General features: G+C 44.6%; 1 protein-coding gene across 1 annotated transcript in view; it reads left to right on the forward strand.

Moving 5' to 3' along the window:
• LOC116822501 (ephrin type-B receptor 5) overlaps positions 1 to 18406 on the forward strand; it is a 148873-nt gene that overhangs the window by 105875 nt on the left and 24592 nt on the right. Inside the window, exons 5-6 of the mRNA XM_032776424.2 lie at positions 6407 to 6562; positions 9130 to 9468. Of these exons, the coding sequence (XP_032632315.1) occupies positions 6407 to 6562; positions 9130 to 9468 (495 nt within the window). The remainder of the gene's footprint in view (positions 1 to 6406; positions 6563 to 9129; positions 9469 to 18406) is intronic.

The following is an 18406-nucleotide window of genomic DNA, read 5'->3' on the forward strand; positions in this document are numbered from 1 at the left end:
CCCTTCTTCCAAGGCCCCCCCCATGCCCCGTCCCTTCTCCTAGCCCCTCCCCAACCACCACTCCATCTACCTGCCCCTCTGGAGCTCTCCCCAGCTTCACTCACTCACTCATTTTCACCTGGTTGGCTCAGGGGGCTGGGGTGCAGGAGGTGTTAAGGGCCCTATCTGGAGGTGCAGGCTCTAGGATGGGGCTGATGATGAGGGATTTGGAGTGCAGAAGGGTGCTCTGAGCTGGGATTGAGAGGTTCGGAGGGCGGGAGGGAGATCAGGGCTGGGGCAGGGGGTTGGGGCATGAGGGGTGCAGGCTTCAGGTGGTGCTTACCTCAAGCAGCTCCTGGCCAATGGGAGCTGTGGGGGCAGGACTTGGGGCAGGGGCAGTGCGTGGAGTCTCCCTGGCTGCCCCTATAAGTAGGAGCTGGAGGGGGGACATGCTGGCTGCTTCCCGGGAGCTGTGCAGTGTGGAGGCTAGCGGGGAGACTCCAGCCTGACTGTGCGGCGGTGCCAACCAGGCAGTGAATGGCCCACCAGGATCCCTTTTCGACCAGGTGTTCTGTCTGAAAACTGAATACCTGGTCACCTTAGCTCTGGGAGACTATTACAATGTACTTTTCTCTCAGTCTGCCTCTGGCCCATCTCTTGTGCCCATCTTCTGCCCATTCCTGGCCCCCGTGTCTCTAACTGTGGCTGACAATGCGGCTGCTGAACCAACAGTCTGTAACAAATATTATTTTGTGCAAAGAAACAAATTGGCCATCACAGTGAGTGCTTCCAGGTGCCAGGCCTGAGACACCAGTGCCGCTGCACTGAGGTCCATGGAGTTTTATTGGTGGAAAAGTGCTGTAACTAAGTGGAGATTAAGGGCCATTGTTCACACTCCACTGTCTTCTGTTTCTTAAAGCTGCAGAGCACCCACTTGGAACCCTAAATAGGGCAGAAATTCAGTCCTCACAAAAAAAAAAACAAAAACATTACCAGACACAGAGAAACACTGATCAAATATCAGAGGGGTAGCTGTGTTAGTCTGGATCTGTAAAAGTGGCAAAGAGTTCTGTGACATCTTATAGACTAACAAACATATTGGCGCATGAGCTTTCGTGGGTGAATACCCACTTCGTGAGATGCATGTAGTATAGAGAAACATTGGAGATCCATGAGCTTCATTTCTGGTGACAAGATTATAGTGCAATCCCATTTTCCTAGTTTAAGCAGCTGCAATGGGTATACAGATTTCTGACGCTGCTGATCTATGCTTTGCTTAGAGATGGAGGCAGTTTCCACTTCATAAGAAAAATGTTACTGTCATCTGTCCAAGTTTCAGCCAGTGTACAGCGTATTGTAAAGATGAGAAGAAAGAGCAGTTCAAAGATATTGTCTAGGGAATGAATTTAAAGCATTCAGTCCTAAGATCAAACTCAGATGTTTCCAGATGATATTTGAAGTGATATGGTGAGTTAATAAAATAGAGAGATATGGGAACACTGTTCCAAACAGCAGCAGCTGCAGAAAAAAAGGCTTTCACACCAAGTGTTGAGATTGTGTAAAACATTATTCAGGGAGGGGAAAAGTAGATAAAGTCTGAGAGGTCAGCGAGTTCTGGTGTCATGATATGTGAAAAAAAAACAAACAACCATTTAAAACAGGAAGTGCATATTAAAGAACATGGCTGCAACTTGAGAACAAACAAATAGACTTCCACAGAGCTTGTGTTCCAGCATTGTCTCCCTTACTTGCAAGGAACCACACACTGTCTAGAACTTTGTATAGCACACAGAGACATCTAGTAGGCAAATAAGATGCTGGAAGACAACATAGAATTACATCTGGTGTACTGTATCCCATGTGACTTAATTTATCTCCCCCCCCGCCCTTTTTGTAGATGCACCTGCTATCAATCCTGGCTGTTCTTGTAATAAAAACAGGTGGAACAATAAAGACAATGTTATTTGTAAGGTGTGGAGATTAATGGAAGAAGGAGGCAGACATCAGGACTCTAATGGGGCTCTGGATGAATGCTACTTCCCACCACCCAACACAGATGCAATGAGGTTGAATAGTGTTCGCAAAAGAGAAACTAAACTAATTATTCCTTAATAAAGGTTTTTAATGACTATAAAGGCAACACAGACAGAATGTGCCTAGTGACTTCACGTGTACTGTAACCATCCCCAACCAACACAAATTCATATGCAATACTGATACATTAATCAATGATAGTTTACTAATTTTAACCTACCTATTAACTTATTTAACAACTTATAAACTTTTACTGATTTTTATGATAAACTTGATGGTAACTTATACTGAACAACGACTTGGAAAGCCACTATGATTTATAAACTACTAACTTCCCCAGTGCTGTACCTGCTTCCAGCAAGGCACAAAACATATACAGTTACTATTGACTACTACTATTTTTAAACAACTTAAACAATTTACTAATATACTTAAACTGTAATATTAATACAGACTTAAGATTAACCAGCTCGAGCATAACCAGACCTTTTCAGTTCAAATCTCACCTTGCATTCTTCCAAAGATACATTACCTTCAACTGAGCATTTCCTGCGCTGGCCAGGCACAGATAGTCAGTGAAGCGCAAGTCCCTTTGGTTCAGGGGGTGTATATGACCTGACAGAGAGTGATCTCTTTTAGGTCAACACACACACTTGCGCCTCTGCATCTTATTTATATGGTATTTGCTGGCCGTGTTTCAAAACAAGTCAACCAATCAAGGTGGCCAAATGCTCTAGGGTGGCATTTGCGGTTTTCCTGATCTTATGAACTGTGCACCTGTGCTCAGCTCATCTCTTGTCGATGTGACTAATTGTGGTCAATTTGCTAGACTCAAAAATGCTCGAATCAGCTTAAAGAGGTATTTGGTTGCAGAGCATAGTAACCACAAGTCTATATCTACCTTTACAGAGTTTCTTTTTTTAGTCTATAAAGCTTCCTAGATATATTATGCGCACACTTACAGGATTCAACTGTACCCGCTTCTTACAACTTCGTGAAGGTTGAGGCCTAACAGTACTTGACAAGACTTGTACACATTAATCACATAAGGAAAGACAAAGACCATTACATTTTCCACTAGCAATCCACTAAGCTTTATTTCCACTCTTTGAATTGCACACATCCAACTTCCTGTTCAGGATTCTGCGTAGTGGTGGAGCAAATGGCACTTCTTGTATTGAGTAGTATTACAATTATAATTATAACTAGAAGACATCCAAAACTGATCTAAATGTATTCCTTCATTACTCTCCTCCTATATAGTCTTATCATAGGATAGGTGGATTGCTTTGACCTTGACCATGCAAGCTCATTCAGGGGTTTGTTCTGTCCTGTGGCTGGGAATGTGTTTTTATTAGGCTAACCATTTATACATCTATTCTGTGGAGACCTTAATGAGTTGATGTTAGGTAATGTCTCTGCTGAGCCATTCCCTGTTTCAGTTTCTAGTGGATTCTGAGCAATGAGCAAATTGTTTTGTTTTACCCCTAAGTTTATGCAGAGATGCCAGCAATACATTCTTGGATGGTGCAATAGGACAATGATTAGTCATTAGTAACTTTTCTTGCAATTTCCCTGGCCATTGTGTTGGTGCCAGCTAGTTCTGGAATTTCCATAGTCTCAGGGCATGAAACCATTTCAGTGTCCTTTTCCACAGCTGGAACTAGCCCAGGGAGCATCTTCTCAGCACATGGTTTACATATATTCTGTGGTCTGAACCAAGAACACAGAGGCCTTGGCTACACCATAACATTTAACTGAATTTCTAAGCAAAATGTGACACAAAAGGCTGTTAAGTGGGTTTGTGTGTACAAGCTGCATATGTCAGCCTTGCCAGCAACTTGCTTCTTCCCGAACAGAAATGTAGCACTGTTTTTTTTCCCTGTGTACATAGGGCCCATACTGTATATTGAATACAGAATATTAAGATATATAAGCAGGGGCATATTTCGTAGGAGCCAGGAGGTGGTATTACCTCTGTGTACAACATTGGCAAGACCATTTCCAGAATGCAATGTCCAGTTCTGGTGTCCATGACTCAAAAAGGTGTTTGAACAACAGGAAAAGGTTCAGAAAAGAGTTACAAGAATGGTTTTGGGTTGGAGAAACTGGTCTTTCAGTGAGAGACTAAAGCTCAGTTTATTTAGTTTGTCAAAGAAAGTTAAGAGGTTACCTGATCGTGGTCTATAAGTGCCTATGTGGGAAGAAGATTTCTGCTAGTTAGAGGGCTCTTAAACAGACAAAGGTATAACCAGATCCAATGGCTGGAGACAAAAAGTAGACAAACTTAGACTAGGAATAAGGCAGAAATTTGAAGTGAGCATAATTAACTACTGGAACAGCTCACCATGGAATGTGGTAGGTTCTTTATCACTTGAAAACTTTACATGAAAATTAATTATCTTTCTAAAAGATATGCTCTAACACAACCAGAAGTTATGAGCTTGATTTAGGAATCCCTGGGTGAAATTCTATGGCCCGTGTTGTATAGGAGGTCAGACCGGATGATCACAGTGATCCTTTCTGGCCTGGAAATCTGTGAAAGTGAGCTCCATTTTTTTCTGTCTTGCACATGAGCTGGATTGCTGACAGGAAACAAAGTGGAGAATGATATATGAGCCAGAAGAGAACCAACAATCTCAAAGACCAGGCAGAAATTCCAGGGATGGCGGTTAGGGAAAAAGAAATCTTCTAAACTGAAGCACATTCAATCGTGCCACAATGCTATTTTTACAGAGTGACATCTTTGTGAATAATCATGCTGCAGTAGTCACTCGTAGACTCATAGACTTTAAGGTCAGAAGGGACCATAGTGATCATCTAGTCTGACCTCCTGCACAACGCAGGCCACGCAATCTCACCCATCCACTCCTTACACACCTCAGTGACTATATGGTTTGTAAATAATTTCGAGCAATAATTTTCAGTAGAGATGGGAGCTGGGGTTCCCTCAATACACCAAGCCATTCCTGAGGTTATTTATTACTGTTATTCCATGCAATATGTCCACTTCCGGTGCATGTTTTACACTTTTGATACATATGGTTGTATGCATATTTCCCATATACACACAGCTCCCCCTCCATCTATCACATTTTATTTCCCCTGGTCCTGCTTTCCTCCCCCCTTAAGTTGTTTTGCTCATGGAAACCATCAGGGAGATTCTTCATTATCATGGAATAAGACAGCATTCTCACCCTACTCCTAACATAAGATACATGTGTTATGTCTAGTCCAAGCTTACCTCCTTCCTGGGAATTTACTTGATTGTTATTTAAGTTCACAACAACCAAACAGAAACCTCAGACTAAGCTTTCTCCTGAACTTGGCTGTTCATTGAATTTTCCTTTGCCTCAGAGGGAAACTCGAAGCCATTTTATTTTGAACTGGACCTAGAAAGACCCACCTGCTAGCATGAGTCAGCAGAAATAGGGCTTTAGCACCTGACATGTGGGTGACAGCACATGAGCCCTGCATTGCCAGGCAGCCTCCTAGAACCTGCTGTCATATTATGACTAGGGGGCTGGTTTTACTGTATTATGCTCTTTACTCAAAAAGAACAGGAGTACTTGTGGCACCTTAGAGACTAACAAATTTGTTTCAGGATGATCTTTTGTGACCTATAGCTCACTTCTTTGGATGCATAGAACAGAATACACAGACAGGAGATATTTATGCATATAGAAAACATGCAAGTATGCATACCAACAGGAAGTACTCCTGTTCTTTTTGTGGATACAGACAAACACAGCTGCTACTCTGAAACTGCTCTTTACTCAGCTTGTGTTCTTATGTGGTAGATTTCTGTGCTAGTTTCAGTGTTACTCTCTTAGATCTCCATTGCTAATGCTCCTGGGCCAGTAATAGAAGTCACATCTATTTCAGATAATCATAGATTGTTAGGGTTGGAAGGGACCTCAGGAGATCTAGTCCAACACCCTGCTCAAAGCAGGGCCAATCCCCAAATGGCCCCCTCAAGGATTGAACTCATAACTCTGGGTTTAGCAGAGCAATGCTCAAACCACTGAGCTATCTCTCCCCTACCATGCTGTCTCTGAACCATCCACAAAGGAATCCACCTTGAAGCTCCTAGTCCGTTCCAGATTGGGGGTTTCAAGAGAGGTTTAAGAAATCACATTGAGACAGTAGGCCTGCTACTGCCACTTCAACTTTAATGGCAGTCTCAGTCATTAGTGGGGATGAGAAATGGCACAGATCCCAGCTCAAAGAAGGCAATGCCTGACCCACTGTGGGGTGACTGAAACGGCACAGCCAGTCAGTACAGGATTCTCTCAGCAGCGGTGTGGCTGCAGCCTGAAGGAGAATGTGTTCCTTCTGGAATCTGGAGTAACTGGTTCCCCCTTTTCATCTGTCACTGTTTTCTTTCCTGTAGCTTGTCCCGCTGGTTCCTTTAAAGCATATGTGGGAGAAACCACCTGCAGACCCTGCCCTACTCACAGCCACGCTCCAGTGCCAGGCTCCAGCGAATGTGCCTGCCAAAGCCGATACTACCGCTCTGCTTCAGACACATCTGACACCCCCTGCACTGGTAAGTGTTTGAGTAGAGTATGTGAGGGGAGCAGGAAGGATGGCCAATAATTCAGGGGAGTCTGAGTCATTGCCTCTAAGAGCCCCTGAGAAAGAGAGAATAATTTCTCTTCACTTTTTTCCCCTGCAGGAATCTGGGGGGCACCACTTCTAACCCACTACAGGGTGTGTCTACCAACCAAATGTATTTGAAGACATTTCATTAATCCCATATATTATATACATTCTCAATATAGTAGATACAAAAACCTTTAAAAGAACATTAATGTTGCAAGATCAGGCTTTCAGAAATTAGACAATGTCAGAATTCAGTTTGCCCATGCAACCTTAATGCATACACACAAGGAGGCTGAATTATGATACAGTCTTTAATTACATGATCACATAGTATTTTTCTGTAAGGACCCCTGCTTTATTAATTGCACGGGCTGGACAGTGTTCACTGAATGAGCAGTTACTTAATATGTTATTTTGTCCTAATTGTACAATGAGTAGTGCCAGACCATATTTACTACACACTACTGAAACCCTCCTTGGAAGACACAAATATTAATTTCCTCCTGGGTTTTTTATGGTGTTCATCACTACAGTATCCAAATGCTTCACAAACATTCATGAATTTATCATCTGCATAACAACCCTGTGAGGAGAGGGAGTATTAGCCCCATTTTACAGATAAGGGGTGGAGGCACAGAGATTCAGGTCAAAAGTGTCCATTAAATTTGGTTTCCCAATTTGAGATATCTAGGACATGATTTTTCAGAGTACTTGGTATGAGATCACACTTTATATGTTGAAGCACAATTCCCATTGTCTTCAATTCATAGATTCCAAGGCCAAGAGGGTCCATTTTTGTGATCCTCTAGTCTGACTTCTTGTATAACTCAGGATATAGAACTTCCCCAAAAAATAACTCCTAGAGCATATCATTTAGAAAAACATCTAACATTGATTTAAAAATGGTCAGTGATGGAGAATCCACCATGATCTTTGGTAATTGTTCCAATGGTTAATTACTCTTGCTGTTAAAAATTTATGCATTCTTTCCAGTCTGAGTTTGTCTAGCTTCAACTTCCAGCTACTGGATGTGTTATACCTTTCTCTGCTAGATTGAACAGCTCCTTATTAAATATTTCTTCCCCATATAGGTACTTATAGCCTGAAATCAAGTCATCCCTTAACCTTCTCTGTGTTAATCTGAATAGGTTGAGTTCCTTGAGTCTTTCACTATAATATGTGTTTTCTAATCCTTTAATCATTCTCGTGGCTTTTCTTTGAACACTCTCCAATTTATCAACATCCTTCTTGAATTGTGGACACCAGAACTGGACACAGTATTCCAGTAGTGGTCACACCAGTGCAAAATACAGAGGTAATATAACCTTTCTACTCCTACTTGAGATTGGCCTGTTAATGCATCCAAAGTTCACATTAGCCTTCTTGGCTACAGCATTACACTGAGAGCTCACGTTCAGCTGATTATCCACCATGACCCCCAAATCTTGGAATTACTACTTCCCAGGATAGAGTCCCCCATCCTGTAAGTATAACCTATTTTTTTGTACCTATAGCAGCTGTGAGTGCTCAGCCCTTCTCCAAATCAGATCTCAAGTTGAGCACCCAAAAAATGAGGAACACACAGTTAGTGACCACCTGGGAAAAATTTGGTTTAAGTGACTTGCCCAGTGTCACACAGGAACTGTGTGACAGAGGCAGGGTTAGAATCCAGTTTTCCAGGGAAGCATTCACCTGTTTTAAACATGAGATGATCCTTTCTCTTCTTGCAGTCCCTTGCATCATTCATTGCACACCTTCCAGCTTTTGCAACAAATGAGGCAGCGGTCCTACAGACAACAGATTCCTTCAGTGCATCACCGTGATTCATATCCAGTGGATGTCCATCCTGTACACTGAATGAGGCAGGGGTCCTTTGCAAAAGACAGTGTATGAACATTGGCCAGCTTATGAAGGCCTACACTCATTTTGCAGGCACTTCTCTGTTTGTCTGTTCATCTGTAAAGTGATAACTTGTGAATGCCACATTGAAGCAATTTCAAAATTTCAGGGAATGTCCTAAGCATCAGTGTCCAGAAGCCTATTGATTTTGGGGGAAAACAGAAAAACAAAAGGGGACACATGGAGCCCCTGCAGCCCTTTGCTAGAGCATGCTCAGGGCAGACAGAATGTTCAGAGAATTTAGCTACCAGGTTGTAACAAGTCTCTACTTGAACATGTGCGTACTGAGATTTTAGAAAGGCTCATAAATTGGATAGCTTTTTATGAGAACACCACAAAGCTCATCCCTGACAAAAGCCACTCCCTTGCCAAATTTCAAGTCCCTGCTCCAAAGCATGGGGGTGATAGAGCTCTTGAAAGAAAAGAAAATTTTAATAGGTACAAAACAACGTATTTGTCCCTAGCCTCCTTCTAGGAAATAGCTGAAACATTTTTTGCAGAAGAATGAGAACATGAGAGAAATAAAAAACTTGTCCTCTTATTCTCTTTCCTCTTTCTTTCTCTCTGTCATTCTTTTTTAGGTTTTTAATATCTCATTTTCCTCTCTTGTAGGCACTCCCTCCGCCCCCCGGGATCTTAGCTATGAGATCATTGGCTCCAATGTGCTCCTGACCTGGCGTTTACCCAAGGACCTGGGTGGCCGCAAGGATGTCTTCTTTAATATCATCTGCAAGGTGTGCCCGACTGGGTCTCCAGGGCCCTGTGTGCGCTGTGGGGACAGCGTCCAATTTGAGCCACGCCAGGTGGGGCTAACAGAGAGTCGTGTGCAGGTCTCCAACCTGCTGGCCCGTGTGCAGTACACATTTGAGATCCAGGCTGTCAACCTGGTGACCGAGCTGAGCCCAGAGGCACCCCAATATGCAGCCATCAACGTCAGCACCAGCCAGTCAGGTGAGAAGCCAATCCCTCCTACTGCTTTCTCTCATTCCTTCCTTCACATTCCGTGCCTTGTAGCAGGCATGGCTCTGAGTTGCTTGGCTGTGTGCTATGCTCCATCTTGACCTGCCACTTCTGAGTGGTTCCTGTGTGTCCCTCTCTCTGTGGGTCCCTTTTTTCCCTTCCCCCTTGCTGGAGAAGCTGAATTTAGCTACCAGTGTGAATGGGCATGAAGGAGCGAGGTAGTGTCAGAGGCAGGAGCCAGCCCAGAGGGAACAGCAGTGGGCGAAGTAGCTCCACTTGTCAGATGAGCAGCTGCTTCATTGTGTGACGCAGGAGCCACTGTCATCGTTCGGGGGAGACCCTGCAAGTTTTAAGCTGCTGCAGAAGCATTTAGCATTTCTTCACCTTTTTATCATCCCCTCTACCTCCCGCTCTTCTCTGTTTTCCCTTCAATCCCCCTTTCCTCTCTCTAATTCATCTTTCTTCCACTAAGTCACTCTTCAATTTCCTTCTCTACCTTTGCCCTCTTTCAAAAAAGAGTGAATCTCCTGTTCTTCTTTTACTTCTCCTCCTGCATCTCTTCAGCTCCCTTAACAAACATCGCCGGGAATTCACCAACAGTACCCGTCTGTGTCTTAATGTCTGTCTTGAAAGAGAAAGCGATGACAGCTGGGCACAGCATGATAAAATAGAGTATATATGAATGGCTGTATCCAGCACTGAAGTGCATCTACCTCTAGGATGCACAACTGCTCAGGTCAGTAAGCAAAAAAGAAAACCACATCAGTGCCAACTGCTGTGGGAATGCCAGGGTGAAAGAATGCAATGACCCAAGCTGAAATTTGGTCAAGACTCAGGGAGAGGGGTTAACACCCTTGTTTTATAAAAAACTGTCATGGATTCTCCTACTGGCCAAAATTCCCTTGTTTCTAACCTTCAGTGCAATGGTGCTAAAGAATAATCCTGGGATGTTATTTCCCTGTGGATGGGAAATGATATTTGCCTTTTACAGGGTTCTCAGATATTACACTGATGACTGCCATCTAAATGTCTGTTATAATAATAATCATAATGAGAGGGGTGCGATCCTGGAAGCATCGTGACTAGAACTAAGTGTATATCTAAACTGCACACTAAGCCTGTGTTCTGACTCAGGTTTGAGCCCAAGCACCACTTTCATCCACACACAAATCAATCTGACTCAGGTCAGCAAGCACTCAGGCCCCCGGGTCCCAAGACCCTTCTGGGGTGGGGGCGGAGGGGCCAGAGCCCAGGTCCTGCTGAGACTTGGATCCAAAGCATGTCATATTGCAATGTGGATGCAGTCTAGCCATAGACATGAGTGAGAAGGTCTGTGTAGTGCAGTATGGACGGATTAGTATGGCTGTGCAACCCGGGTCCAGCAGCTGAAAACTCAGGTTTACAATGTAATGTGGACTCTCAAGCATGAGCCTGGGAAACACCAAGTTCACAAATGGGGTCTGTAGTGGAGCGACAACTAACCAGTGCAGCACCTCCTGCTGGTCATCCTGGGAATTAGCTCTTCCAGCCTGGAGTGCCCTCTGCAGGCCAGTGTCTCGCCTACCACTGGCCCCCATGTCCCTCTGGACTCCGGTGCCTCTCTACATCAGGGGTCTGCCCCCAGCAGTAACCCACAATCTGGGTCTCCCCACTCAGGGGAGCCCCCAGCCCTCTATCCCCACCTTGCTTCAGTGGCTACTGCCAGTCATCATCTAGCCCCCACTCACTGGGACAGACTGCAGTCTGTAATCCGCTCATCACTGGCAAGTGGGGTTTAGACCTGCAGCCTTTCCTAACCCAGGGCTACACCTCTGCAACCCCAGTACCTGCTTTGGGCCTTTACCAAGGTCTGCAGCCTGGGGAGTTGCCAGGTTGGAGCTCCTCTGCTCCTTTGCCGTTCCCCAGCCCTGCTCAACCTCAGGTACCCTGCTCAGCTCCCAGGCAGCCTGGTCCTTCTCTCTCTACTGCTAGAGAGAGAGTAACCCAGCTCCTCCCTGAGCCCTTATACTGGGCCAGCCTAGCCTTTTTTCCAGGAGTGGGGTAACTGCCCCACTACAGGGTCCTACAGACCCGGGTTTACAATGCAGTGTAGAAGTACCTTGAGAGACCAGTTGGTTGTCTGGGCAGCTCTGGAGGTGGTGAGTGAAGGGTTGCAAAGCCTATCAGAATGATGGACAGAGTAGAGGAAGCTAGTATATGGAGAGGAGATGGCAATAACATCAGGAGAATCCTGGATTGCTGCAGAAGGGTTGTACTTGGCTGAGGGTGAAGGGGATGACTTACAGAGGTAGTCTGAGAGAACTGAGTGCACATATTTGGCTCTGGTAAGTGATATCTAGAATTGGGTGGGGACATGACAACTCTCTGTAAGGGTGTACCCAGCTAGAGGGAGAGGAATTGTTCAGGAGTGGGCTGGGGCTGGGGTGGGGGTATAATCAGGAGTAATAGGGTGAAATGGAGCAAAAGGGGTAACAATTTAAATTGACTATCAGGAGCTATTTGCTACCTTTGAGCTCTATTAAACTCCTAATTAGACTCTAATTAGACTCCCCAGAGACGTGGTGGAAGCCCTATTGCCTCAATCATGTAAATTTAGGCTTGGAGAAAGCCCAAGAGAACATACCATAGGGAACTATTCGGCCCTGGCTGGGACCAGATGTGAACTATGCTAATATTCCTGCTCTAATGTCTGGGTTCTGTGGAGCATCTTGCTATGAGGACAGGGAGAGGTGGATAATGCTCCTCGCGAGCAGAGAGGAGGCTGCAGGTGAGCCGTGGCTGAATCATGAACATGGGGCAGGATCACCTATATGATTTGGGGGGGCCTCCAGGTTTTTGAAAGGAAAAAAACCTAGGGCACAAATTGCTTACTTGCCCCTGAGGTGCTGGAAGGTGTTAGGCATCTGGTGGCCGATTTTCTGCCCCATCACTCCCATTGCCAGGGAAGCAGTGATCAACAGAAGTTATGTGGGATACCTGGTCCCTCAAAGAGTGGCTTCACAAGTGGCTGCTTGGGTATTTTGTACTTCTGGCCTCAGACACAGGAAGAGATGAATCCTGTCGGAAGGATGGTTCCAGGTGGTATCTCTGAATTCTGCTGGGGGAGGGCAGGTGGCACATTAACCTCCCAAATGATTTCCCCTGCTCTCCACCATTTCCCATCCCTGCCTCATTTGTGTAAGTCATTAGTGGTGGAATCTAGTGTAACCTCTTCCTTCTGGCTCTGCCCTTGAATCACTAAGTCTCTTCTTTTCCTTTGCTCACGCCTGACTTGTTTGTCTGGTTCTGCAGCCCCCCTTTTCCTCTTGGCTGCGTGGAGGCTGGTCTCTCATGCTCCAGAAGGATCTCAGGGGAGCAGCTGTGCTGACAGGCTCCTCTCCAGAGCTGCAGTATGCACTGGATGGTTATTGTGGTTGGGTCCTTTTTTTTCCCTCTACTCTTCCCCAAGGTCATTAGTAATGAGCTTGAGATGAGCCACCCTCGATTCGTAGTGACAGCTCACGCTAACGAGGCCTCTATTCCTCTGTCACGTGGCCTGTCTCTCTCCTGTCCCCTCCCTTCAGCCCCCTTAGCAGCTTTTCACTTTAGCTTAAATTTTCTTTTTTATTGTTACACACACAGATGGACTCTCAGCTCTTCCACTCCGAGAGAGACTGGGAAGTGAGTGGGAGGACACAGAGAGATGAGGAGAGAGAAGTTGGGGGACAGAGAATTTCTGAATGAAAAGGTGTAACACTCCTCTCCTCTCCATTGAATTAAGGGTAGCCAGACAAAGAATCTTCAGCCCCAGAAGCCTTTTCATCTCCCCTCTGGGCCTGCACTAACCACGGGTTCTCTCACTCTCCTCTATGGCTGGGTGCATATATTCTTTGCATCCTCTTCCACATGCCCAAGAAAACCTCAGGGCAGTCTTCTATTCTTGGAACAATTTCTTTCCTGTACTCTCCTCTGTTTAGCCGTATTTGCCATTACCTTGTTCTCTGTTTCCAAGACCACTGCCCCTTTAAGAGTTTCTCTACACCAGTGGTCCCCAACCTTTTCATCTGGTGGGCGCCAGATGAAGGACCGTGGCGGCGGTCAAGCATCTGCCGAAATGCCCTCGAAATTCGGCAGTGACTCCTCTGGATGATGTCGCTTGTCGGCAGCAAGTGGCGTCATTGAGAGGCGTAGCCACCAAAATGCTGCCGAATTTTGGCGGCATTTCGGCAGATGCTCGACCACCGGCCAGGACGCGGGCGCAGGTGCCCGCAGGCACCGCGTTGGAGACCCCTGGTCTACACTTAGTGGCTCACTGTCCCCTGCTCCACAATTAGAGATGAGATCCCATGATCACTAAATCAGTCATTTCCATGGCAACCATTGACGATATCCCGTCTCTGGATGGGGATTCGTTTAAGATAGGGGCACAAGGGACTGATACAGGAAAGCTCTTCACACTTACATCCTTGCAGTATAATTTGACTTGCTCTTTTCCAGCAAGCTGCTAGCCCAAAACAGTTTGGAGAGTAAAATGGCATGCTTACTGGGATAACTAGGAGAGGGAGCAAAATATTCAGAGATAAGGCAAGGCAGAAAAATCATTTTCAGCTGAGGTTTGAGGTTTTAAGATGGATAGATAAAAAAGTAGAGGCCATTCCAGAAAACAGAAGCTGCAGAGGAGAAGGCTCTTCTATGAATAGTGGTGTAGTGGGAAGGATGGGAGGCTGATGCATGGCAAGCAAAAAAACCTGTGGAACCTACTGCCACAATATGTTATAGAGGCCAAGAGCTTCACAGGATTAAAGAAAGGATTATTTAGTTATATAGATTATACCATTTGCAGTTAAACAATATCTATCCTTAAGCTTCAGGGCATACCTATCCCCATCTGAAAGCAGTCAGAAAGAAACTTCCCTGTGGGTAGGTTATTTCAAAATTGTCCATTAAGGGGTTTCTTGCCCCTTCCTCTGAAGCACCTGCTACTGGTCGTTGTCAGAGACAGGATTCTGGACTAGATAGACCACTGCGCTGATCTAGCCTGACAGTTCCTGTGTTCCTAGAAAGTGGGGAAAGGAATAGAGAGAGACTTAAGATCTCTGAGGTTGGCTGGAGCAAGTCCATAGAGGTTTTAGAAGCAAGGAGAGTGTTTTTTGTTTTTTTTTAATTGAATCCTGAAACAGAGAGAACTAATGAAGCAGTCTGAAGATGAAGGTGATGTGGTCAGGCTTCCTTGTACCCGTGAGAAGATAGGCAGCAGCATTCTGCCCATGCTGGAGTCAGAGCAATGGGACTTGGAGATGCCAGCCAGAGACAAGGGAACTGCAGTAATCACAGCAAGAGAATCTGAAGGGCTGTGTGAGGGTCTCAGCAGAGGCTGAGCTGAGGCAGTGACATTTGAGGGCAATGCTGCAGGGGGACATTGAGCAGATTTTCAGGCTGATGGGCTGTCTGAAGAGGAGAGGACGACTTTAGAGTAAAGAATGATGCCAAAGTTACTGACTATGAAAGCAAATGGAAGTTCTGGGTTTAGCTGGGAATTGTGCTAAAGGATGTTCCTCTTGCCCAGGAGAGGCACATCAGATTTAGCTGGTAGAAGGTGTGAGAAAAACTACAAGTTTTCTTGGTCAAAACAGAAAGGGAACATGGAGACAGAGTGTAGTACAGGCTGTCAAAAGATATTTAGTATAATCAGCATAAAGCTGACAGATGAAGTGCAGTTCTGCTCTGAAAACTGACTGGACACATGGATCACAGGGCTCCATGTTCATTGTCTCTCATTGATTGCAGATCAAAAGAGCTCATTTTAGAAGTAATTTTTTTTCATAATTGTTAACTCTGAAAGCTCAGCCTGGGCTCTCAGAATCAAGCTGAGTTGTTTTCTTCTCACATATCATCAGCAGTAATAAAGATTCTGCAAGGCAAATTTTGCCCTCAGTGACAGTTGCCTCAGATCAGGGTACGTCTACACTACAGCATGAACAGCAGTACTGCAGTGTAGATGCTTCCTGCAGCAATGGAAGTCATTTTTCTGTTGGTGTAATAACAAGCTACTACCTTGAGAGGCAGTAGCTAGGCCAGTGGAAGAATTCTCCCTTCGACTTAACTGTGTCTACAGTGGGGATTAGCTCAACCTCACTACATTGCACAGGGTGCAGAATTTTTCACAGCCCTGAGAATATTGCTAGATCGACCTATGATTTAGGTGTAGACTGGGCCTCAGTTGTCTTCAGAGGGTTTACAGAGGTGTAACTGACTGGAACTTAGTAAAAGAGTCTGTGGCTGATGCACAAGATGGAATATGCTCCGGTTCCCTCTCTCTGAGCTGTGTTTTCTCTGCAGGCCGAACAGAAAAAGAATGTGCCATATTTCACATTTCAGATTATAGAGGGCAAAGATACACTGCTCAGGAGGGTAGAAGTAGATGTAAAATAGTAGCGAATGGACCTTTGTGGTACCCAAGGAGAAGTCTCTGCACAAAAGTGGAATGACAGCAAGGGACAAAAAGGGGTGTTATCTGGTAGGCAGGCACAGAACAGTAGAGTAGAAATAATAAACATTTTGCTCTTCTAAAGTGCTGTCCATACAAAGAACTTAAAGTGCAACATCCTGACAGGATCTGAGACCCCTGAATAGCTAGAGAGGTGACTCAGGGAGAGGGTTAGAACAATGATGAAACCTGCAGCGAAGGCTTGGAGACCAACAGACAGAGGAACTGGTTAAGTGCACAGAGCAAAGTCATTTCTGTGTTGTGCCCAGACTGAAATCTGTTCAAGATAAGGATGTGTGAAAGGTACTTGGAGAAAAAGCAGGTTCTTCATGCATTTTGCTGGGAGAGGGAAATTTAGTGATGGGATTGCCGGGAATGTAAGTCAAGGAGAAAAGAGAGTTTGACAGTGGTAGATTTGTGGAAAGTACTAGAGGAAAAAGACTTGTCGACAATGGTAATAATGTAAGGAATTCATTTGGGGAGATAGGACCAAAATGTAGAAGAAGGAAGAGAGTCAAGAAAGAAATGGTTTTCTCAAGGCACTGGGTGCTGCTGGAAGCTGCTGTGGAGAGAAGAAGGAGAACATCAATGTAGAGGCCTGCACAGGGTGTATAGTCCCTATGACTGAAGGAGTCAGAGATGGAGAGGACTTCAGAGGAAAGAAGTTCAAAGGTGGCATCAATATGCATGTCATATCTCCAGTGACATTATATCAGAGGAGGAGAAACTGCTGAGTGTGGGGAAAATCATAGATATGGGAGGGGAGGGAGTTATCAGATGTGATAAACCACAGAGAATTTGAGAGGGCTGAAGAAAGAGAAGAGTTTTAAGGAGAAAATAAATTTGAATCCACTTGAGTTTTGGTGTGATAGCAATAATAGCTCCTCATTGGAGGGCTGAGTCTGACCTAAGAGGGAAGTGAGAGGGGTGGGCTGGTGAGGGTGGGAGGAACAGAAAGAAGTCCAGGAGGGTGTCCTAGTTCTCCATGTTCGTAGCCTTGTCTGGTTCTTTCATTTTTGTGAAATTCAAAACTTATAGGGAAATCATCAATACATGCCAGATTTATTGCTCATTTGTGAGAGAGAACCTAACAGATAGTTAACATTACTAACTAATTAAACAGTCTTAATTGATTTACTAACATCTGTTCATCTTATCACTTACCAATTTATGTGAATACTTTGATCTTCATGTAATTTCCCAATCACAACAAGAGAAACTCTAATGGTGACTAGATTTGTTAACAGCCAATAAATGTGATTACTAGCACAGAATATTTCAGATCAGTGTTTCAATTTTCAACATCTCTGTTACTCAGTATGCAGTTTTCTTAACACTACAGTACTCAGTTTCAGTAAATCTTATCTGTGGGTCTTGCGAAACTACATTCATGGGTGGACAGTAAACAGACCAAAGCCCATGTTTTCAAAAGCGTTAGGTTTTAGATGCCTCCATTTTTGGTTGCCCAACTTGAGGTATTTTGGGCTTGGCCACTGACAACTCTGAGAACCGAGAGAGCTCAGCAACTCTAAAAATCGGGGCTAAGTTGGCAAAAGTTGGGCACACAGAATCAGAGGTATCTCTTGGAAAATATGCTATTTTATTCTTAATTTATGTGAGCCCTTATGCTTGTTATAAGGGAATCTTCTTTTTTGTGGATTGGCATTAACAAAACACTGACAAACAGCAAAGGAATTACTTTCCAATCAAATCCACAGAGCTAGTCCACGATCTTCAAAAATGACTAGTGAGCTTGGATGCCTCAATTTTTGGGTGCCCACCTTGAGACATTTTCAAAGGTCCTGATTTTCCAGAGGATGGGTGCGCAGCACTTCCTGAAAATCAAGACATCATCTAAAGTGTCTCAAGTTGGGCACCAAAAAGTCAAAGTACTCAGAGTCCCTAATAGATCTGGAAAATCTTGGCCTTTGTCCTATGGCAGCTTTTTTCAGGCCCAACAAACTTCCCTGGGGAATTGATTTATGTCTAGAGCAATTATTAATTATAGTTCATATTATTGTCTCCACCAAATTAGAATACCAGCTCCAAACACAGATACTCATGTAAGAATAAAGACATGCTATCCCCTGAATGATGCTGTTTGCATATTGATCTGGCCCCCACAAACACATCTCAGTGTCTTGGCTGTTGAAGCTGTGGTTCAGTGTTTCTTCAGGAAAACACTGTTGTTGTTCATCCTTTGCAGGTGCCCTATTGGGAAGAGCTTTTTAACTGAAGAGTCTTCTTTGCTTCTTGGAGATTTTGTGTTGATGTTAGTTGAAGTTCATTGTGCATAGGCAAGAGTCTTTGTTGCTTCTGTCTTTCCTGGCTGCTGTGAAAACTCTAGGCCAGGCCTTTTTTGGGTAGAGTTATTTGAGCAATGTGTCAGGTTAGTGGTTCCACATTTTCTTGGAGTGTCTCGTGCAAAATAAAGTGGACAAGACTTTGACTGTGACTAACTGC

This window comes from Chelonoidis abingdonii, chromosome 1 (assembly GCF_003597395.2).
Source record: "Chelonoidis abingdonii isolate Lonesome George chromosome 1, CheloAbing_2.0, whole genome shotgun sequence".
Lineage (NCBI taxonomy): Eukaryota > Metazoa > Chordata > Testudines > Testudinidae > Chelonoidis > Chelonoidis abingdonii.